This window comes from Triticum aestivum, chromosome 1A (genome assembly GCF_018294505.1).
Source record: "Triticum aestivum cultivar Chinese Spring chromosome 1A, IWGSC CS RefSeq v2.1, whole genome shotgun sequence".
NCBI lineage: Eukaryota > Viridiplantae > Streptophyta > Magnoliopsida > Poales > Poaceae > Triticum > Triticum aestivum.
Window position 1 is genome coordinate 314,948,952 of NC_057794.1, and position 16,298 is coordinate 314,965,249.

General features: G+C 47.4%; 1 protein-coding gene across 1 annotated transcript; it reads right to left on the reverse strand.

Annotated features, from left to right (window-relative positions):
- Window positions 1-6,796: 6,796 nt before the first annotated feature.
- Window positions 6,797-7,534, reverse strand: LOC123048186 (non-specific lipid-transfer protein 2P-like). Its single transcript, XM_044471341.1, has one exon. The coding sequence runs from the start codon at window positions 7,211-7,213 to the stop codon at window positions 6,872-6,874; it is 342 nt and encodes a 113-aa protein (XP_044327276.1). The 5' UTR covers window positions 7,214-7,534; the 3' UTR covers window positions 6,797-6,871.
- Window positions 7,535-16,298: the final 8,764 nt, after the last annotated feature.

The window sequence follows — 16,298 nt, forward strand, 5'->3', positions numbered from 1 at the left end:
CCGGGCGAGCAGCTTGGCCTTGCCCCTGGTGAGAGACCTTGGGGTGCCCTGGAGCGGCAACTCGACGACCGAGGCCGCCTTGACGGTCTTGCTCTTCTTCCGACCCGAGGAGCGGTGGCGTCTGCCCTCCCCGGTAGCCGTGCCGATGGAAGCCTTGCATTTGGAGGCGCGCTTGATAGGGTCGATGCGGATCCCGTCATACAGCTGCCGAATGCGCGGGCTCCGGCGGGGGGAGGCGACGTGGGCGCTTGGGGCTAGATCCGCCGCCACCTCTGCGGCCTCTGCCGCTGCCGTCGTAAGCGTGACCGACTGGGGTGGCCCCGGTGGTCCTTCTGGCATTGGGTGGGCGGCGGTAGCGGTCGCAGACAAGGGGTCCAGGAGCTGAAGGGTGGGTGGGTGGCTCTGTTGGTCGGCGGCGGTGGGTGGGAGGGATGGAGCACGACAGTTGCAGAAGCGAGTAGCAACTTCAACAGGCAGAACTGCGTAGGCTCTGTGCTGCATATCAATGCATGCGATAGGTGAGAGAAAGCCCACGGGCAACAAGCCAACTAGCGGGCCGGGCACGGGACGAATAGGCCTCATGCAAATCGGCCTAGTTATCATCACTTGATGGGCATGTTCCCTAATCTGGGCTAAGGATCTGTTTAGCCTAGGGAAGCGATTCTCGCCCGCGAGCGAAAGCAGAGGCCCAACATCAGGGATCAACGAGTTCGGGATGAAAGCTTTGGGTGGATGGCTGCAATCGATAGAAGGTAGCAGGGGCAGTGTGCGGGAACAAAATTCTCCTGAGAGGGTTTTAGGCTAGAGCTTAAAGATGATGGATCTGCAAGTGTGGTGTTCGATCTTTCCCAGAGTGAGATCAAAGCAAAGGAAGTGGGTGTGGTTCATGTTGGCTGGACTGACCACAACAATGCCAAAGGCCGTGCGATTGTTACTCATCTTGACAGAGAAGGTGAAGCTTAGGGTGTCGGCATCGAAGACGGCCTTGACATGTGGCCGCCTGACCTCAGTGCCGAGGAGGACGGATTTGCATCTTAGATGCTATCGATGCCTATCCTACAGCCACTGGCACAAGGATTGTAGAGACCCCGTTGTCCGCTGGCTCTGCCGACAGGTGGGCCATGTGGTATCCCAATGCCACTCCTAACGCGGCCCATCGTCTTCGCGCGCTGCCCCCTGACCTCCTTATAACACGATGGCCATGCCTCCCGCTCTCCCAAGCCCTCCAGCCCGCTCTGCTCCTTCAAGCTCTCTTGTCCTGCTTCCTCCCGAGCCCACACCTCTCAACCCCATGGGACCTGTCGCCCGAGGCTGCCCCACCTCCCTGGATGTGCACTACCCACTTCTTCCAGATCAGAATGCCCTAGTTTGACCCATCAACATCTCTCCTCCCATGTCCGGCTTTCTTCCATGGCTTAAACGCCTCTTCGTGGATCGGCTCAACATCATAGATGTCCGGTTCACCGGGTGCGCCACTGGCACTGTGTTTGTAGTCTTTCTTCGAGAGGCGGAGCAAGTGGCCGCCATGAGAGCCAACCTGCTGATGCCTGATACTCATAGGGTTGACATCCTTCCACACAATGCCGGGGACAATTCCTTTACCTTCTCCTTCCGCCACATAGTGAGCCTATCCCTAGAGAAGATGCCACTCGAGCTATGGGATCGCAGAGGGGTCTCATCCAGCGTGGCTCGCTTTGCTAGCCTGCTAGGGTGAGCCATGCCTGTCTGCACGGGAATGACTTCTCCAGCATTCTTGTCCTCGTCAAAGTCGAAGCTCTCCAACACATCCCACATCACCTCGCTTTCCACCGCATCGATGGCGCCGACATATATGCCGGCGTCGTCATTAACGAAGTCTGGGACGTGGCACACACGCTGGGCTCGCACTCCTCCCCACCCCTCCATCCCAACAGTCACCACCACCCCGACAACGGTGACCACGGTCCGACCCGTCGGATCAGGCGTGGGCATGCCAACCCACGCGCCTCACGGGCAACTAACGAAACCATGGCTGACCGCGCCTTCTAAGCCTTCCAGTACCCCCACTTTGCCACGCTTGGCGATATCCTTGCCATGATCAAGCTTTCGGCTAAACCTAGGATCCGGAAGGTAGACACGTTTGTTATCCCCACCATTGATGAGGTGGCACACGAAGACGAGGACCGGCTTTGGCTCACAATCAATTGAGCTCTCCAATTGAAATTTGGTCACCCGATTTTGTTCGGGTCAATAATTTCTCAAAGCTCTCTCATTCAATTCTTTTATACTAGACTTTATGCCTTCTAATTTTTAAGGCCTCGCAATTAGTTGGGGTCTTTAATTTAAAATTAATTCACTCAATTTTCACTGGTACAACAATTTCTCAGGGAGCTCTTCCATTCAATTATTTTAATTCACTAAGTCTCTAATTTTGAAGCTCTTCAATTCGATTGAGGTATTCAATTATGGATTTCGTGTACGATTTTGATCAGGCCAATCATTTTTTAAATCAATCAGCAGCAACCGGTCTATAATAATATATGATACTATAGTAACAATGTAGTACATGCAGCTATGGACGCAGAAATTCCCCATATAAATGTGGGTTTCTTCGTGAATAACACAGAACCACATCGGGAGAGACCTCAAATCATCGAATTATATTGAAAAAAGACTCCATCACCCCCCCCCCCCCCCCCCCCCCCCGCCGCCAAATTAAATATTTCATCAATTCTAAAATATAAGAGGTATTAGTTTGAAAGTCAAATTCATTTAACTTTGACCAAGCTCAGAGCCAAAAATGTCAACATCCACAACATTAAACAAAATAATATAGAAATTAATTTCAAGATGAATCTAATTATACCAATTTGGTATTATGGATTTTAATATATTTGTCTACAAATTTGATCGAACTTAGACAGGTTTGACTTTAAAAATATATAATACACCTTATATTTTGAAACAGAGTGAGTAATGTTTTTTAGAAAACCCAATAACACCAACGACACAGCAAAACACGTCCAACCCTTTTAGTCTATGGATGAAACGGAAGATTGAACAGATTACGGAATTGCCGAGAGCCGGGCCGGCCGGATACAAAATTGCGGTGTGCATCATGATCGCCCGGGCGTCAACGCGTGAGGATTCAGGCGTACGCATGGTGATGGGTGCTGCAGCCTCCGGCGTCTCTGTCGCCGCCTTTGACCTGTGTGCACGAGGTGTATGGAAGGACTATGCACGTACACGTATACGGGGGAATCGATCATGTTTTTTTTCTTTAAGACAAGGGAAATCGATCAATTTTATTTTTTTGGAGTCTGGGGAGTCGATCAAGTGTGCAATCACTTTTTTTAAGAGTTAACTCTCCAGCGCCTAGAAATCCTCAAATCCAGCTCCTGGATCTCATTTCCAGCTTCCCAACAAAAATCACGGATTGGAAACACCGTTCGGCTACAGAACTTCTAAATCCAATGGCTAGTCCTGGGCTTGTAGCTGGCCGGCCCATTAAGCTCTTTTTTTTGAAGATGTACACCCGAAGGCATACATTACTTGTAATCATAATAGTAACGATACAGAGATGATACACATACAAGCAACATAAGACAAGGAAGATACAAGCGGTTGTACTGCTGCATACCGCCTTCGCCGCAACTGTCAATCACCCACGACCTTCACCGTCGCCGGAGAAGGAGAGCATCAGAAGCTGATTCACATCTTGTTGTTAAAGAAACCCCTAGCTAGGACGCTTTAACGAGCCGCGATAGCCACAAACCCCAGAAGGCTAGATCTAGGCCGATAAGGAACATGGCCGGAGGAGACCTCCAAGCCTCTTCAACGATAGATCCGGGGCCAGCGCCAACCCACCCTTCAACACGCGGCCGGATCCTCCACCATCTCCCACAAATCCGCAAGAGCCAACACAGTCGCACTCCAAGAGCAACCCATCCCCGCCGATGTGCCAAGACGCAACGTCAGATCGAAGCCAGTCCAACAGCTTGGACTCCACAAGCCTCTCGCCGGTGCCAGCAACACCTCCGACGAGCAGGAGCACGGACTGGGAGACCATTATTCTAAAAAGAACCATCGACATCTGCTCCACCATGACACCGACAGAGGAAACATGAAAAAAACTTAGAAAACTTAGGACTAAGCACACGTGAACGAGAAACTGGGGCTCCCCTCCCCCTCGTGATGAAGACAGCGATCGGAGGGGAAGGGGAGCGGCAGAAGCGCCGACGAACTTCCTGGATCTGGGAAACCGCCGTTGTTCGCAAGAGCGAGAGAGACGTGCGGGTATTCCATTAACCTTGTTTCTAGACTGGTAGGGAGGGAAGGGAGTCACTCCGGTCTTTTCTTCACTCGACGAAACATTTCCTTTCACTTCGCAGTGGCATCTCGCTGTAAATAACTCGAACTCCAACTTTTCCGATTTCTGGGATCCACGAAACACCAGCTCCCAGTTTTTGTACTACGACCCGTCTCAGATCCAGGAGCTAGCTTCCTAGAGCCAGGTCATTCGGAACAGCTCCACTCACAAATTCAAAGAAGCTGGAAGCTGGGCAGTTGCTGAACAGGTTGTGCAACCACCTTTTGTTTTGAGACAAAGTGTGCAACCACCTGTGTAGCGTACGTGACGTGAGCTGGGAAGCACACTATGTTGTGAGATTGGCAACAAAGCAACAATGAGTGCGTGCAGCCTGCTTCGGCCTAGTTCGGAGGTCTTAGTTTTCCTGGAAGGCAGACTCTGGGCCCGTTCGGAAGTGCTCCTGCTTCCCAAACGAGCCAACTTCTCACGTGAGCTGGGCGGGCTGGCTTCTTGCGGGAGCTGGACGAGCGTTTGGAGCAAAGCAAGCCAGACTTGGTGGGAGCTGTAGCGATAGGAAAACAGGAGCGAAGCAGGCCACATGGGACTGCAAAACGAATCGTGTTCTTGACTTGGCGATGGCATTCCTAGTAATTAAGCTAAACTTCTCCTCCGCCGTTTCGTGAAGGTGGGCTTGGGCAGCTTCTCAAATTTGCACTGGAGGCCGCCTCCACTTCTTGAAGCTGGCTTCGCGGAGCCTAAGCATTCGGCCAGCTTCTCGCCTGCTTCCGAAGAAGCGCGGAGGAGGAGCACTTCCGAACGGGGCCTCCTGATGCACTAGTCTTGGGCCAACCTGATGCATAGGATCCTTTTTCTGGTAGTTACTCTTTTTCTGGACCTGTATTTTTATGCATTAGGGTTAGTTTATTGGGTTTAGCAACTGTTTGTCATGCAAGGACAAGTGGGATGTGGTACAGTTCATGGGAAGCATGCGATAAACAAGTGACAGATTACAAAAACAGCTATCATAGAGGGTTTAAGAGTAGGTAGGCGGCAGATGATGCTTGCTCCAAGGCAGTGCACAAGCAAGCATGCAATGTTGAAGTTGGCAAGGCGGATCGATAATTTGGGGCTGAAAAACTTCATCATCATTGTCCAGTTTGTCGTGATTGCAGTGATATTTTATTTGTGTGATCGGTGTGTTCGTGTGTAAGATGTAGCTGATAAGCTCATCACGCAGGGTACAAGGTAAGCAGACCTCGCTGCCTGTATGCAACCAAGCAATGTGCAGTTGTATGAGCCTAACCAATGCGAGCAACCAAACACGATGTGTGGAGTCGTTGCTATGACACAGAGAAGCAATATACAGACAACCAATCAACATGCCTCAATCAAGCTGATCTGATATAAGTATGCAAAATGAAAAAAAAAACGATATGGATAACCAAAAGAGCATGAAGAGATATTACTGTGTACATGGATTAGATTACACGACGCGACCAAACCATCGAACGACGCACCTGCTCGACACACGCCATTGAAGTACCGAATTGGTCTGGAAGTATCTAACTTATGGCCTGTGTGGGCGATGGAGGACAATTTCCACCTGTTTGTACGATTCCCACTGGCTCAAGAGTTATACCGTGCCTTATCTTCAGTTTGGAACCTCCCTAGTCTGAATGGTATTTTAAACACTGGGCGAGAGTGGCTTCTTCAGATCCTTGAGCCTCTTGATGATATTCAGAAATGTATGCTTTTGATGACATTTTGGAGGAGCTGGTATGTGAGGAATGAATTAGTACATAACAAACCTGCACCTCCGGTGGTGGTGTCCTGCAGATTTCTTCAGAGTTATCTTGACTCCTTGATTGGGATTAAGCTGAACTCCAACACTGATCCGCACAAAGGAAAAGCAGTAATGACATATTATGCTCCCGGCAACTCAAACAGCGAGTCCGTGGACGAAGCAACGACGGGGTGGTGTACTCCTGCAAGTGGCTGGGTAAAACTAAATTCTGACAGAGCTTTTGTCTCGGAGGGGGAGGCTGGTGCAGGGGTGATGTTGAGAGATGAGTTGGGAACTATCATCTTCTCAGCTTGTAGGAAGTTGTACTCTTGTCGGGACGCGCTTGAAGCAGAACTTTGCGCATGTATGCAAGGACTCTCGCTGGCTCTACAGATGAGTGATCTGCCTATCAATATCGGGTTGGATTCTTCCATTGCAGTCTCGCTCATACAGTGCAAAGGGGAGGATAGATCTATTTATGCGTCTATTGTTAGAGAAATTAAGTACCTTAAAGGTCTTCGTTTATTTGTATTGCTCATGTTTCTCGCTGTCAGAATAAAGCTAGTGATAGTTTGGCTAGATTTGCTAGAACTGAGAATAGGACCATGACATGGCTGGGATCAGGTCCTGCTGAGGTGGTAGAAGTTGCAAACAAAGATTGTATGACCACTATTATTGAGTAATACAAGTTGTTTTCCCGAAAAAAACGAAGTACATTTTTGCTCAAAAAATATAAGTACGGGCCTGAGACGTCACATTATACAGTTCACACATACTTCGCGCCAGCGTCGGCCGCCTGGCTAGCAGCTCGGAACGGCGACGTGGTATGCGACGATGGCCCTGTGGGCGGTGGGACTGCCAATATACCCACCGTACGCAGGGTTGCGCGCGTACTGGCAGAAGCATCCCTGCTGCGCCCGCAGGCTCGAGCAGCACGACGCCGACGGCGCCGCCCCGCTGATGATCGCCGCCGCGCACACCATCAGCTGCCCATCGTTGCAATGCGCCGTCGACGCCCTGCCCGACCCCGACTTGGCTCTGCCCGACGTCGACATCACCGCCGCCACCACCGCGGCGACGACCAGCGCGGCCGCCACCACGCACGTCGCCACACGTGCCTTCCCCATGGCCTTCTGCATCATCTGTGCAACCGTGCGTGCGTACAGAGCCAACAATTATATTAACTGGCCCGTCCAACTCAAGTGCGCAGCATGATGGTGAAACTGGGAGTTGCGGCGTTCGTGCTACTTATAGGCTCTGGAAGCGAGTGCACGTACTTTACTTTGCATTGATATTCTCTCTTTGAGCGATGAAACTTCAGCATCGTCTCAAGCGGTCCTCTTTCTGCATCCAGTCGACAAAATTAAGCCACTGCACTAATCAGGATGTAACTGCCTTGGTATTGACATTCCCATGATTTTGTTGGATCGTTGCCCGGCAGACACCAATAAAAGGCAGTTAATTGGCTGCCGAACAAACAAACTTCGTTGATAAATGCTCAGGTTACAATCGGCCATAACAACTTGAGAAACAGCTTCAGACATTTTTCAGTACGAGCGAGAAATGCAATGCTAGGGTTTAACCGAACAAGCCCAAAGGCCTTGTTTGGTTAGGATACAATTCACATGGATCGTTAGGGATCACAGCCAGATCCACGTGGTGTTCTGTAAGGTTCTCATCTATATCTTCATGGAACTTCGAATCAAGTTCTTACAATTGGATCTCAGAGAGGGAAATTGAAGGGGAGAGGAAGAAGAACACGCTTTCTAGCTGGCCATCGTGCCATTTGCCTTTTGCCAAGTCTAGAAGCAGAGAGGGGAAAGGTACTTAAGGGGTTACAAGGCCTAAGGCCCATTCAGGGCCCGCAAGCCGAGCGGGCAGACGAGGCTTGCGTATGGGCCTGACTCTTGACTGTGCTTCCTCTTGCCGCTCTATTGTACCCGTGCCGCTGACAATCTTCCCCTGTTGAGATGCGGCTTGCCCCCAAGCCGGCGCCCTGGGAAACATTTGCTTCAGAGTTTCCAGATCCTCCCACGTAGCCAGTTTAGTTGAACCATTAGACCATTGGACCAGTACTTGCAATACTCGTTTAGCGCCACGCATCACCACACGTCGCTGAAGAATTAACGCAGGGATCTGCAGATGAGCCTCTGGTGGCGGCAGCGACCGCAGGATTTGCTGATCGGGCTTGAGAACCTTACGCAGCAGGGATACATGGAACACAGGGTGGACTTTACTAGATGCAGGCAAATCCAGGCGGTAGACAACTTCCCCCACACGTTCCAGTATCTTGTATGGACCAAAAAATTTATAGGCAAGCTTATGGTTGGCCCTCGGAGCAAATGAAGCTTGGATGTATGGCTGTAACTTTAGGAAGACTGATTCACCCACCTCAAACGTTCTTTCTGTCCTGTGTTTGTCTGCCTGTGCTTTCATCCGTTGTTGGGATCTTAAAAGTTGCTGTTTAACTGTGCTGAAAATCACTTGCCTCTGTTCCAACCACTGAGACAGATCATCGAAAGATATTGTACAATCAGGTCCAATACCAAAGTGCCTTGGAAGGTGCCCATATATAACCTCAAACGGGGTTCTGTCAGTGGCTGAGTGCCAATTGGTATTGTACCAATAATCACACAGGGATAGCCACTTAGCCCATTTAGTGGGGTGTGTACTGACAAAACATCTGAGATAACACTCGGTCTGCTGATTAACACGTTCAGTTTGCCCGTCAGATTGAGGATGCCTCGCAGAGCTCATGCGCAATTGGATGCCCTGAGTATGTTGAAACAACTCTTTCCAAAACACACTTGTGAAAATGCGGTCACGGTCTGATACAATAGAGAGAGGCATACCATGTAACTTGTAGACTGTATTAAAAAAGGCTTCAGCCACTGTCATTGTTGTAAAGGGATGATGAAGTGGGATAAAGTGGCCATACTTAGATAACTTATCAATCACCACCAGTATGCAGTTGTAACTACCAGACGTCGGAAGCCCTTCAATGAAATCCATAGTTACCATCTCCCATGGCAGACTAGGTATTGGCAGTGGCTGGAGAAGTGCAGGGTAGGGGACTCGTTCAGGTTTCGCCTGTTGGCAGACCAGACAGTGTTGCACAGCCTGTTTGATAAAGGATTTCATACCAGACCAACGAAACAGTTGTCTAATTCTTCTGTAGGTGACAGGAAAGCCTGAGTGCCCCCCCAAAGGTGAATCATGAAATGCCAATACCAGTTTATTTTGTAGTTGACTGTCAGCGCCCACCCAAATGCAATTATCAGTGCATAGAAGCCCATTTTTGAGGGAGAACTTGTTCTCTGCTGCTGGATCAGCTGCCAAACGCTGTAATTTTTGTTGGCAGAAAGGGTCCTGACTATAACTTGCCAAGATTTCAGAAAGCCACAAAGGTTGTAGTGTTGACACTGCTTGCAGTTCTGCATCTGCATGAGGTCTACGAGACAAGGAATCAGCAGCATTATTGTCTGATCCCTTCTTATACACAATTTTGTACTGAAGCCCCATGAGTTTAGTTAATGCCTTCTGCTGCCAAGGTGTGTGTAAACGTTGCTCAGACAGACTGGTCAGGCTTCTATGATCAGTTTGAATCACAAACTCACTCAACTGTAGGTATTGACGCCAATGTTCAACAGCCAGCAGAATAGCTAAGTATTCCTTTTCGTATACTGACAGAGCACGGTTCCTAGGACCAAGAGCCTTACTGACATACGCTAGGGGATGCCCATCCTGCGACAGAACTGCTCCAATGCCCACATCGCACGCATCTGTCTCAATGACAAAGGTTTTTGTAAAATTGGACAGAGCTAGTACTGGTGCTGTCATTAAGGCACGTTTTAGTTCTTGAAAGGCTTCCTCTTCACAAGATGACCAGCGGAAGATCACCCCCTTCTTCAGCAATGCTGTCAGAGAACGACAGATAATTCCAAAGTTGCGGATGAATTTTCGGTAGTAGCCGGCCAATCCCAGAAAACCAGGGACCTCCTTGACATTGGTTGGTGTAGGCCATGTCTCTATAGCAGAAATCTTACTTGGGTCTGTGGAAACTCCCGCACCGCTGATAATGTGGCCAAGATACCCTACTTGTCGTTGAGCAAATGCACATTTAGACATTTTCACTTTCCACTGGTGTTCAGACAAGAGAGATAGCACCTTCTTGAGATGGACCAAGTGTTCCTCGAATGTGAAACTGAAAACCAGTATGTCATCGAAGAAAACAACCACATAGTGTCTATTGCCTGGACCCAACGTACTGTTCATGGCAAACTGAAATGTATTGGGTCCTCCTGTCAGACCAACAGATACCACTGTAAACTCATAATGGCCTAGATGTGTCTGGAAGGCAGTTTTGTATTCATCTCCTGGGGCTAATCGAATCTGATGATAACCCGAACGCAGGTCTAACTTAGTGAACCAGCTAGCTCTTGATAGCTCATCCAGGAGCTCATCAATTACTGGAATGGGAAATTTCCCTTTTTGAGTCATGGCATTTAAGTGACGATAATCGATCACAGGGCGCCAAGTATTATCCTTCTTCTTGACCATAAGCAGGGGAGACGAAAATGGGCTGTTACTTGGTCTAATAATTCCACTGGCCAGCATCTCTTGTATGTGTTTCTCTAATTCAGTTTTCAGAGCAGGAGCTAATCTATAAGGTCGAAGAGACACAGGAGTGGCTCCTGGTATAAGAGGAATCTTGTGATCATATGGTCTTCTAGGAGGTAAACCTGTGGGTGCTGCAAACACATGTTTGAATTGATCCAAAATTTCTTGGACTTCAGGTGGAATGGGAGCATCCGTGGTAGTAAGAAGAGATGACAATTCCACTAATGCCAGTTCAGGAACAATAGCAGCAGCTCCCAGTAGGGTGACAATGGTGTCTTGATGTTGGAAAGAGAACCAATGATTTTCCCAATCAACAAGCATTGGACTGTGTGCAAACAACCAATCAAGTCCTATAATTCCATCATAACTGCCCAGAGGAAAGAACTTGAAATCACTGCTAAAATTGTGACCTGAACAGCCCCAAATGCAGCCCACAATTTGGTTGGAACAGTTAACTGTGTCTCCATTGGCAATTCTGACCGACACATGCTTCATTGGTATTACTCCGTGTAGGTTTTGTAAGAGAGACAAGTCCAAAAAGGAGTGAGTGTTGCCTGAATCCACTAAGAAGGTACAAGCATGCCCTTGTAACTGAACCCTTAGTTGCATTGTTCTGGGAGATTTGTCTGTTTTACTTCCCAGAGTTGTAGCAGAAATAGATATCATGTGGACAGATGCTGAGTTAACAGTGTCATCAGGTTCAGACAACTCTGTGTTATGCAAGAACTCTACCATTTCTTATACCACATGAAGTTGCACCTCCTGTTTGCATATGTGATCCTTGCTCCAACGTTCCCCACAAACAAAGCACAACCCCTTGGCCCTTCGATAATTCCTGAGAGCTCCCCATTTATCCTCAGTAGCTGGCCTTTTTTGACTGTCCACAGAACGATGATCTTCAATAGATTTACTTGTTGCAGGAGTTTGGAACGAACTAGTTGGTGGAGGGGGCAAAGGTAAGGCTGATGCTCTTCTCGTATTGGATGGACCTGTTACATGAACTTGTGATCCCAGTTCTTCATGAAGAATGGCCAATTGATAAGATGTGTCTAGATCGGCCGGTTGTTGTATGCCCACTGCCAGCTTGATAGATGGTTTCAGTCCTTCCAGGAAACGAGTAACATAGTGAATTGTATTTGGTGAAGTTTCATAGGCAGCAAGCTGGTCAAACAAATCAGAGAACCGCTCTACATAATCCTCAGCAGTTCCTGTCTGACTGATGTTGAAAAACTTCCTCGGGATGGACCGATGCTGGTTACGGTCGAACCTGGACTGCAGTAAGCGGCAGAATTCATCCCATGTCGCTTGAGGGACTCGACGGTGAACTGAATCAAGCCATCGAGCGGCTGTACCCTCGAACAGAGCCGTAGGAGATATCCACTGCTGCGGTGGAGTGCTCTAGAAACGGAAGTAATCTTCGCACCTGGTCTGCCAGAGTTTTAGGTTGGTTCCATCAAATCACGGCATCTCGATTCGTGGTCCAAACCCGAACACATCAGAAGAGTTGTGGTGAAAATTTTCCACCGAATTGAAGGGAACTCTCTATAATGACTGATCGGTTTGCGTACCTTTGGCTGGTGGTGGAACGTAGAGTCGATTTCCAGGACCTCTGTTCTCACTGTCGGCATGGAAACCTTCCGATTCGGACGGACCACCACTGGCGGAGCGGATGGGTATGGGAGGCACTCCTCTCGATGTTTCCGCAGCGGCAGGCGGTGTACGATCCAGCTCGTGTCACAGCTCATCGATATCGACACCAATGGAAAACTTGACCTCATCGATACAGGAAGAGAGCAGATCCAGCTTGGCATCGAGCTTGGAGATGGTCGCCGCCGTGGAATCGATGCGGCCGCGGTCGGATTTGTCGAAATCAGCTCGCAACAAGTCATAGATGGCCTTGGTCTCCGTCGAGATGCGGTCCATCACTGTCGCTCGCTACCTGTCGGTGAACCGGGTGTGGCGCTGGTGAGACGGAAGGGCCGACAGATCGAATGGCTCTGATGCCAGATGGTAAGGTTCTCATCTATATCTCCATGGAAATTCGAATCAAGTTCTTACAATTGGATCTCGGAGAGGGGAATTGAAGGGGAGAGGAAGAAGAACACGCTTTCTAGCTGGCCATCGTGCCATTTGCCTTTTGCCAAGTCTAGAAGCAGAGAGGGGAAAGGTACTTAAGGGGTTACAAGGCCTAAGGCCCATTCAGGGCCCGCAAGCCGAGCGGGCAGACGAGGCTTGCGTATGGGCCTGACTCTTGACTGTGCTTCCTCTTGCCGCTCTATTGTACCCGTGTCGCTGACATGTTCATTCTGACGGGGAACTGTTCCATGTGGATCCCAGTGTACGTGTTTGGTTTGGTCCATGGCATGGAACTTCCCGGCCTAAACCGCGCTGATCTCCTTCAATCCACAGGGTGCAACAGAGTAGCCTCTGTTGCGTGGAACGGATCCACGCGAGGCACGTCTTGAGGCTGCTCCCTCTCTTCCCCTTGAGTCGCTGCGGCTGCTCATCTCCATTGCTGCTCCTAGGTCAGCCAAACGAGATCTTAAAGAGAGGGGATTGGTATGCAGGAATTTTGGGTGACAAGAAAGGACCAATCTAATCCCTAGGTGGATTAGTTCCACTAGGAGATTAGTTCTACTACAACCAAACAAGGCCAAAGGAAGTAGAAAAGTTCATGAGGTCCTTTTAAGCTGGATACGAAACCTGGGTGAACAATAGTTTGTTTTCCTCTTTTGTCATCGAACATTTGGAAATTAAATTGAAGTGTGCCACTGTCAGATTCATAAACTGGGTGGCTGCCCTTCGGGCCACCTCCTCATCGAGAGTCCTCCTTAATGGGCTGCGACAGGGTGACCCCCCTCACTCTGCTCTTCGTCATTGCAATAGATCCCTTAATGGATGGGGAATAGAGAAAGCACACATGAGTAAATGGTGATCAATTTCCTCAATGACTGCATCTCTATGCATACAAAAAAAGATTGAAAATAACGCAGCCCATAAAACATAATGTGATTAATGGTTGTCATGTAACCCGATCACACAGCTGCACAGGTGTTAAAAAAGCCCATGGCCCAACCAATACATAACAAAATGAAAATCAAATAACATACATAGCCTGAGGCGGACAACATGAAATTGTGAAAATCAGATAGCTGGCAGACAAGCGCGGCCCATTAGGTTGGTAGAGGGGGAGGGGGCAAGTTGTGTGCTAAGGGTAGACATGCAACTAGGTTGGGATTGACGAGGCAAGTTACGTGTTAGGATGGACACAGAACTGGGACACCGTCGAGGATTGGGGGCAGGTTAGACGTGGATGACAACAAATACAATCACATATCAAATGACGGACAAACAAATGACCAAGCGAATTATCCAACAAAAACCTAATAAAAAAGTATTTTCTATGGATCTCGACTTGAAATGTTGTGCCTGCATGGTGAAAAAAATATACAGACAAAAAATGGAACAGGCCCACTCCTCCATGTAAAAGGAAAACACAAAATAAAAAAATAGAGTGTAAGAAAAAGGGGAATGAAATGGGAGTGAGAAGATAGAGTGGCGGATGGGATGCCCAAGATTTAGGATTGACTCTCGTGATTCTAATTTTTAAAGCATGTGCATCCTAGGTAAATGAAACAAAAATCCATATGACCTAGTATTTCCTATACGGCGCCTTCTGCACCCGTTAGTACTGTTCTAGGTGTATTGATATTGTTAGTTTTTCTTGTAGGTGTGCACGACAGGTTTGAACTCGAGACCTCTCGGTTCGGAGAGAACACTCATAACCACAAGGACAACTTAACGTTTGTGCCTACTCGCTTCTCATTGTTCCTTTTCAGTTTGCGGAAAGCCTTTGGTTTTGGGAAGCTTCTGTTTTTCCTGTTCGCTGGACAGTTTCCGGACAGTTATTAATTAGTTTTTTCTTTTTCTTTTTTAGTGTTTCTTAAATGTGAGATTAAATGTGAGAATTGTTTTCAAATTCATGTTTTTTTTAAAGTTGGTGAACTTTTTCAAATACATGAATTTTTTCTTCAAAATTTATGGTTTTTTTTCAGAATCCATGAACTTTTTCCAAATTGATGATTTATTTTCAAATTTGCTATTTCCTTTCAAAATCGATGAACTTTTGGAAAGAAATCTATGAATTTTTTTTCTAATTCATGAACTTTTTTCAAAATTGATGGACTTTTTAAAATTCCTAACCTTTTTTCAAAATTGATGAACTTTTTCTTTTTAAATCTATTAACTTTTTTTAAATTTGTGAACTTTTTCCAAAAATTGATGAACCTTTTCAAATATGTGAACTTTGTTTTCAAAATTGATGAACTTTTCTCAAGTTTGTGAACTTTATGCGAAATCATTGAACTTCTTTTCAAATACATAATCTTTTCTGAACTTTCTTTGAAATATGTGAACATTTTTTGAATTCATATTTATTTATTTGTTTGCAAAAAACCAAAATTTTCATATATTTGTTTCCAAAAGCCAATGGTTGACTGGTATATTGATCGACCATTGACCGGTGAACCAAATGCGCCCTGGCGTGGGACTGCATCGCTAGTGGTTAATGGACCGACCCAATGTTGTAAGTTAGTGGGCGCGAAAACTCTAGTTTTTTTAGAATCGCCAAAACTCCTAGTTGGCGCATACAACACTAACTAGGAGCTCACATATAACCCCACGGGCCACGGCCATGCTGACACAGCAAAGCAACGGGCCTTAGTGATGCAGGACACACCAAAGAAAAAATGTCCGGACAAGGCGACGTGCGATGCGAAAAATGGGTTGAGAACGAACACAACGAGCAAGACAAGATCGATCAAACAAATAGCATGAATATTTCAACTTTTGATCATGTGGTGGACAACTTAGATGAAACATAATTAATTCTCATATTCTTCCCTCATGACTAGATGAAAGGATCGAGATGGATCTAGAGGGGGGTGAATAGGTGATTTTAATGGTTACTTAGCAATTTTAGGAAATAATGCAAAATATGAAAGTGAGCCTAACAATTGCGAAGATGTTTCTAGTGCAAAGTAATGTAAGCAACCATAATTAGTAGCAAGGTAACCAAACACAAGGTAATGAAAGTAAAGACTAAAAGACAAGAAACCACATGTAGAGAGTTAGGGTTAGTGATAACCGCAACTCCGCGAGACAAGGATGTATGTCGATGTTCACTTTCTTGGAGGGAAGCTAGTCACCGTTAGAGAGGTGGATATTACCACGAAGGATCACCCTATTCTTCCCTTGAGACAACACCAAGAAGGTGTTTCTCAACCACTAGCGTTAGACCTTGAGTGCTCCAAACCTTCACAAAGTTTATGTGTGTGTGTGGGGGGGGGGGTAATCACAATGCTCGATTCCTCGCTAGAGTACTCCTACCACCTAGGAGTCTGGGAGTAAAAAAGATCAAAGGGGAAGCTCTAGACTTTCTCAAATCATTATTTGATTTGGTCACAAGAAGGAGAGGGAGTGGCTCTATCACTTGATTGGAACAACTCTCAAGAACTCACACAAACGGTTTCGGGATTTGAGATTTGGTGAGGAAGAGTGAGAGGGAGCACTTCTAGGGTTATCGGGATATTTTGAATGGAGTATCCT